Raw genomic sequence first — 8,002 nt, forward strand, 5'->3', positions numbered from 1 at the left:
GTAAGGAGTGGCCCAAGGTGGTGATCAAGACACCTGATCGTCCTCACTTCCCATCTGAGAAGGACAGAAGTCAGCTTCAGAAGGAAGACCTCCACATCCACTGAGACAGACTCAGCCTCTTCATTCGCCACATCACGGTGGACTTCAGGCTCCTCTGAGAAGACCCCAAATACCTTCTCTGAAATAAAAGCAGCCTCCTGGCCATTGACTGTGGCTCTCTGAATGTTTGGATGTAAGAAGTCGGGTTTCAAAATCGGACCTAGGGGTATTCATGCTACATGGGAAAAAATCTGCCAAGAAGGGATAGAGAGGAGAAATGCAGGCAGACTGTGATTTAGTTTTTTGGCACACACCTTTGCAGTAACGCCCATCTGATGCCAACTGGAATCCAGGCTTGCAAATACACTTAAAACTGCCGTCTTCGTTGATGCACATCCCATTGAGACACATGTTCCTTATGCTGCATTCGTCCATATCTGAAAGACAAAGAGGAGCGTGTTCTCACAGTCAGAAGAGAAAGTTCATAAACGAAGCCACCCTGGAAGACTATAATTCTGTCCTTCCACCTTCCTTTCTTTTTTGTTATTATAGCCTAAGGCTAACTTTCATTCAAAAGATGCTACACAGTTAAGTCATATGAAGCAGGCAGCTCAAGTTCAACTTGACTGAATAGAACTTGACAGGATGCTTTTAAGAAGCAGCCATTTGCAAACTATGATGTATTAATAGCCTCATAAGTATATTTATTTCATAGATTTTTATTCTAATAAACTGAAAATGAAGCAAAAGTCAAGACAAATAGGATTTTAAATGCACTTAAGCTAATTCTGGTTCTTTAGAAAGGTAGAAGAAAGTCTGCATTTCAACCAATTTTAAATATACATAGAAAAAAATCAATTTTGTAAAATGCTAGACTTAACTATAGAATCCAGCTGAGCTTCCTAATCTGTGGGGTCCTTTGATCACAGGGACAGTTCTTAAATTCATGGGCGTGTCTCAGGAGATGCCTGCTCCTCTTGAATGCTTAGTCAGACCAAAGTAATTAATATTTTTTCTTTATTTATTTTATTAGAAAAAAAAACAGATTTTACCCCAATTGGGAATTTTGGCATTAAACTTTTGAGTTGAATCACTGAGATAATATTCTGCCAAAAGTGTTTCTAAGAACAACTTTGAAATTCTTTCAGTATATGAACAGATTCTTGGGATCTCTCCTAAGGACACTGGAACACATGATAAGGAGCATGCTTTACTTTTTGCTAAAGGCTTACTAGGTGGAAGCTCGCCCTAATAGCCTTATTTCCCTTGCAAGGAAAGCTGACAGGGTAGAACAGCGTTTGAAGCATCCCAATTCAAAATGAAGGGATAATTCAGAAAGCAATATAAAAAGCCAGCTCTCGACACTCCAAATTTCTCCCAAACCTATTTCAGTATATGAACAGATTCTTGGGATCTCTCCTAAGGACACTGGAACACATGATAAGGAGCATGCTTTACTTTTTGCTAAAGGCTTACTAGGTGGAAGCTCGCCCTAATAGCCTTATTTCCCTTGCAAGGAAAGCTGACAGGTAGAACAGCGTTTGAAGCATCCCAATTCAAAATGAAGGGATAATTCAGAAAGCAATATAAAAAGCCAGCTCTCGACACTCCAAATTTCTCCCAAACCTATTCTTTAATGCCTAGGCACTGATTAGAGGGTTTTATTTCCAGACAGGCATTTTTAAACGAAGGAATTATGTGATTACAGAATGTGCCCATTTAGATGTGTTCTAATTTTTGTATAGAACTCCCACAATGTACAAAGTTTTCTTATATAATTAGGAAGCAAGGATATGTGCTACAAAGGTCCATCATCACCAGGGATTTTCAAACACCCATTGCTACCAGCATACTTAAGTGCTATTTGACATGCATAAATGTGAATTATGGCCGTGACCACTATGGAAATTTAGGTTTGCCTCTCTGATAGCAATACAGGAAACGTATTTGACAGTTTGACATAGCATTAGGCTCAGTCTTGCTCAACACTCGTGACACCAAAGCCGCAGTGAAGGACAGAGACACCGTCACTGCACTATTCTTACCTTCACAGTTCTTTCCATCCCGTGTGACATGAAAGCCCGCGTTACACACACAGTGGAAACTGCCGTCTGTGTTGATGCAGCGTCCGTTGTTGCAGATCCGGCCATTCTGTAAACACTCATCAATGTCTAAGTTCAAAATCAGAAAGGATGAAGCAATTTTAATGTGAAAGACATAATTATTTTCTTTCTCTCTCCCCCTCCATTTCCAAACTCATGGCCTTTGTCTTGGGTTTCAATTGTTTAATCATATTCTTTAACATAAATGGTATACCAAATAACATGGTATGTATGAGTGTCAGTACTTTAAAGATATGTAACGGAAAAAACATGATCATGCTAATTTAACCTAATTTACTTTTTTTTTTTTTTTTTTCTTTTTGAGACAGGCTCTCCCTGTAGCCCCAGCTGTCCTGGAACTCACTATGTAGACCAGACTGGCCTCAAACTCACAAAGATCTGCCTGCCTCTGCCTCCCAAGTGCTGGGATTAAAGGCGTGCAACACCATGCCCGGCCCCCTAATTTACTTTTTAAGAAGTATTTTATTTACTATTATCTTTGTTTTATGTATATGAATGTATTGCCTGAATGTATGTAAGTGCACCTGTGTCATGTGGTGCACAGAGAGGTCAGAAGAGGGCATTGAATCCTCTGGAACTGGAGTTACAGATGGTTGTTAGCTGCTATGTGGATGATGGCAACTGAACCTGGGTCCTCTGCAAGAACAGTCAGTGCTCTTAACTGCTGAGTCATCTCTCCAGACCCTAACCTAATTTCTATTAAGACTTATTTATATCTCAGTTCTATAAAGAAAAAAGATTCTTCACCATTTTCCAAATCTATTGAGTGGTATGTATGATAGTTTATACTAAACTTTGGTTGATGTCACTCAACACATGATTAAAAAGGAACTCATAACAATATTAGACTAACACAGAAAAAAAATCAGAGTAAAAGAGAAATGTCCCTCAGCCCTCCATCACACAACTCCAATATGTCCACCTGCCTTACAGCAGTTCTGGCCAAGTATTGTTTAATTGCTCATATATTCTTAGTCTCATTTATAACTTTATGACTGTTCTACTTCCCATACAAAATATTGGTTCTGTGAGGATCTCCCCCTCCCCTATTCACTATTGTGCTTAATATTATGTCAAAGTAAATAATAGAATTTGATATGGAAATGTTCAAAAATAACATCAACTCAAATAAGCTGCATCTGATCTCTAATTTAATAATTAATGGTCCACTCAGAATAGACAATAGACAGCAGGTAGCCTGAGTTCTCCGTTTCCCTCTGTCCCTAAAACTGGATGAACATCAAAGAGGATGAACACAGACTGCCTTGTCTTCCAGCATACAATCCTTTCCATGGGATATGTGGGCGCGCACACATATCCACAGGGAGTGGAGGGGGCATGTGACTGAGTGTGAGCATCCTGCACACCCCAGACAGGAATGTGCATTTATGGCCTGTCTCCCTCTTCTGTCTGCCCTGTCTGCATGATGCCTGTGGTTGACCCTCCATCGCACTTTCTTTCCAAGCAGATCCCGCCGTGGTTTCAGTATGAGCCATTGGACTAGCTGAAGCAGTCTGGGCTTTTCTTCTGTCTGATCTTTGTGCCAAAAATCTCTGATCTCTTTCTTTCTCTTTTATTTCTTAATCCTTGCTGAAATCTGTCTTGCTCTACACTCAAAAAAAAAAAAAAAAAAAGGTGAAAGCCACATATTGTAGAACAAGCTATTTCTTTTAGCATTCTATAATTTTTTTAGACCCACGGTTAAAATAAACAGGAAAAAGAGTTCATCCTTTTCTCTCCTCACTACTTTAAGAACACCATTGTGCTCTGGTGTCCTTCAAGAAACCTAGATGCAGAAAAGCCTGCCATTCAAAGCTGCCCTCCACCCCTTCTGTGTCTTCTGTCCCCTCCTACCCAGCGCCTGAAATGCGTTTTCTCACAGCCATCCAGAGGCTCTGCAGAGACCTCCATCTACCAAATGACACCAGTGTGCTCTGACACTCAGTGTAAATTTAGCACTGACTTGTAGAAAATAGTACCCAAGCTGAGTCTCTCAAATGAGGCCTCAGCTTGATGATGACCACATGCCTTTACCCAGACTAGTCCTTGCTCCAGGTAAGCCTGCTCAGTCATTTCTCTTTGATTATTTAGCAGTGAGGTCTCTTGACAGTGATTTCGTTTACTGTTGCTAATTATTTTGACAAATGGTTAACACATTAAGAATATTCTCAACTCTGCTAAATACCCCACCGATTCAGATTTGTGATTCAGTGGTAGGCTGTTAATAGAAGTGTGTAGCAATACTATATTTCCAGGGTTTTTTTCCTGCTTAAAATTGCCATTTTTTAGGTACTGTACCTAAATATATTGATGGCTAAATGCCTCCAAGTCAGAACAAATTCAGAGATTTTTGAAAGCAGTTCACAGATGGATATCGAACACACTACATGACTTCAATTCACACAAAGAATTTTTGCTTTTTAAAAAGAGGCAAATAAAATAATGTATTAGTGGATTCAGTTTTTACCTAATATAAACCTCTCTGCCTTCCTTATGTTTGATAGTGCTTGCTTATTTCTATCTACTTTTACCGGATTAATGATACAGTTCATTCTATACCAAATTTATAAAGATTTGTATTTCTGTCCCAGAAACCTAGTACATTGATATCATTTAACTAAAGGCATGCTGGACAGTCTAATAAATTTATTGAGAAATAAACCCAGAGAGAAATTTTTATAAGAACATTTATGGTAGTGCTTCTTAAGCTGGGGACCTTGCTGAAATGCTTATCTGATGAAGGACTAGAGAATTAGTATTTCCAAAGAGTTTTCAGGGGTACTGCTGCTGGCTGTTGACCACACAATCAGCAGGGACACAGAACAGCATCCTTACCCTCCTTTGTATAAAGAAACTACATACAGTTCCACAAAACAATCCTCAGCTTCTTTCACACAAAGCATTTCCACATTCTGGGGCTGGAGAGATGACTCAGTGGTTAAAAGCACTTGCTACTCTTATAGAAGACCTGGGTTTGATTCCCAGCACCCACCTAGAGGTTAACAACTAGCTGTAACTCCACTTCCAGGGAATTAGAATCTAACGACACCTTCTTCTGGACTCCTTGGGCTTTGCATGCATGTAGTGCACTAACATACATGCAGGCAAAACACTCATACACATACAACACAAATAGATAAATCTTTAAAAAAAGAATAACCAAATCCCTGGTTCCTAGATAAAAGATTAATAAGCAGCAGTAACAAGTCAAAAAAAGGGTGGGGGTCATAAACTTCTCCCAGGCACAGAAGTATGTATTAAAATAATTTCAATGTTTATCAGATTTTATGGTACTATCCTCAAAATAACAATATTTGGAGTAGGGCACGAAGACAATGAAAGCGGACAAGCATTTACGTTTCCTTGGACTCCTTCTAAGCAAAGTCTTCATTTGGCACAGATGCCTCCCGTTCCATGAAAGCCCCTTACCTCGACACTCAGTCCTGGTGAGTGTGCTCTGGTAGCCGGCTCGGCAGTGGCAAGTATATGAGCCCTGGGTATTAATACATTCTCCCCCAGTACACGGGTTTTTCTCACATTCATCAACATCTGTAAAACACAACACATGTGAGTTTAGAGAACCGCTCATAATTCTAAAACTATGTAGGTTTCTTTACATATATAAAAGATTTTCCTTTAAGAAAAATGATAGCACTATGAAAAGATCTTTTTCCTTTCCACTAAAATACACCGTGTGTGCTGGCTAGCTTTGTCAGCTGGATACAGACTGGGAAGAGAGAACCTCAGCTAAAGAAGTTCCTCCATCAGACTTGCCGGTGGCCATGTTTGCAGGGTATTTTGAGAACTTCTAACTGATGTAGGAGGGCCCAGCCCACTTCAAGGAGTGCCATCCTTTGGCAGGTGGGCCTGGGCTGCATGAAAAAGGTAACGGTGCAAGCCGGGGAGAGCAAGTCAGTAAGCAGTGTTCCTCCATGTCTCTGCCCAGTTCCTGCCTCCAGAGTCCTGCCTCGACTTCCCTCAGTGATGGACTATAACCTCTAAGCAAATAAACCTTTTGTCCCCAAGTTGCTTTTGGCTGGTCTTTCATCACATCAACAGAAAGCAAACTAGGATATCATGTCTCTACCCATTGGAAGACTGGTTAAATAGTGCAAATGTACTATTTTCATGTGCCATCTTTCAGAGAAAGGTTCCAAGCACATAGCAATTCAATACTCTGAGCCAATAAACTTTTTTTTTAAATTTCTACAAGTCTGACCTAAGAAAATCTTACTGACAGCCAGGCCTGATAGCACAGGTCTGTTACCCCAGCTACTAGGGAGGCTGGCACAGAAGAATCACAAGTTCAAGGCATGCCTGAGCAACTTAGTGGGACCCTGTCTTAAAAATAAAAATTAAAGAGAGATGAGGGCTAGGATATTGGACAGTGGTAGAGCACTTGCCTAGCCTATATGCTATAGCCTAGCCCTGGGTTCAATTCACAGCACTGAAAGATAAATTAGACAGAAATGATTTCTGTTTTTTTCAATACCAATAAAGTCTACCCATGAGTCCTGGGTACCAATACAAAGAAAGTCACCCATGAGCCCTGGGTATTAATCCTCTGCTATTCTGTTAAGAATGTGAGAACAACAGATGAAGATGGTTGCTTAAAGGCAGGCTCTCATCCTTGTGTCCCCGGACATCCTCAACAGGGTTAGTCCCACCAGTTACAGTTGCTTTAAATAACCACGCAGCCAGAGGTCAACTGGTTTACCTTCCCATAGTTATAAGGACACATACACTAAGGGTTAGCACAGGCGTAGTCCCTGAGCCACACACTTTATCTAGGCGACTCTGGTAACCTCTAGCAGAGTGTTCATACAACAGGGAAATAAAATGGTTTGAGAAAACAGGAACTAAAAGAACTAAGAAATGAATTTATTTAAACAAAGGAGTAAACATCAACTAGGTGTTCTTGTCAAATCTAACAAACTGATTGCCCTTGTGTTATATCCCCCTGCACTAGCTTAAAGGTCTGTGAACTTTCTTCAGCTTTTAATGATTGACTAGAAAAGGTTGGCAAGTTACCTATTTAAATTAGTAAAATGTTCAAAATTTCATAACTGAAATCAGGCTTTCATAAGGTACTGGTGAGGCTTTCTGTAGAATAACTTAGGTTTGAGTTATCAGCAGTGCCTTGAATATATTTGACAATGAGCTTTAAAGCCACTGAAGCAAAAATAACAATGTCTCCCAAAATATATTCATATCCTATACCCCAGAGCCTGTAAATATGTTACATGGTAACAGGGATTTAAAGTTATAGATGGAGTTAAAATTACCGATCAGCTGACCTTGAAATCGGGAGAGTCTCTTGGATTGTACAGGTGGGCCAATGCAAATCAAAAGGTCCCTAATGTGGTAGAGACAACCAGAAGAGAAAACCAGTCTTCTAAAGCTCTGAAGATGCTGCACACCTGGCCGCGAAGACCAAGAGTGGCCAGGAAGCCCTTCTAGCCTCTAGTGGCTGGAAAATGTTGCAAAGACAGGAAATGCACTCTCCCCAGAGTGACTAAAGAAACTAGAAGCTACACCTGTTCTAAGCCCAGCAACACCTGTATTAGTCACTAAAGATAAAGTTCTGCTGTTCTTTTTATTTATTTAATAACCACATCCTTAGAAGAAGCATTTCGTTACGACAGCATTGACATATTCAATAACAATTTTCTGAGCTAAGATGTATCTCTTTCAAAATTGGCTGTAAATTTTTTAGGTTTACAGTTGAATTATTACAGTTATACAATATTGTACTCAGTATAAACCCTATGAGACATAAAATTAAATGAGGTTTTAAACTTTAAAAACGATCTCCATTTCATTATTAAAATACATATTCT

General features: G+C 39.8%; 1 protein-coding gene across 1 annotated transcript in view; it reads right to left on the reverse strand.

Moving 5' to 3' along the window:
- Positions 1 to 8,002, reverse strand: part of Fbn1 (fibrillin 1) — a 223,254-nt gene that overhangs the window by 93,015 nt on the left and 122,237 nt on the right. Inside the window, exons 13-15 of the mRNA XM_008831779.3 lie at positions 5,592 to 5,711; positions 2,085 to 2,210; positions 354 to 476 (exon numbers count right to left, since the gene is read on the reverse strand). Of these exons, the coding sequence (XP_008830001.1) occupies positions 354 to 476; positions 2,085 to 2,210; positions 5,592 to 5,711 (369 nt within the window). The remainder of the gene's footprint in view (positions 1 to 353; positions 477 to 2,084; positions 2,211 to 5,591; positions 5,712 to 8,002) is intronic.

Source organism: Nannospalax galili, unplaced genomic scaffold, assembly GCF_000622305.1.
Source record: "Nannospalax galili isolate Female #2095 unplaced genomic scaffold, S.galili_v1.0 scaffold735, whole genome shotgun sequence".
In the NCBI taxonomy this organism is placed as follows: Eukaryota; Metazoa; Chordata; class Mammalia; order Rodentia; family Spalacidae; genus Nannospalax; species Nannospalax galili.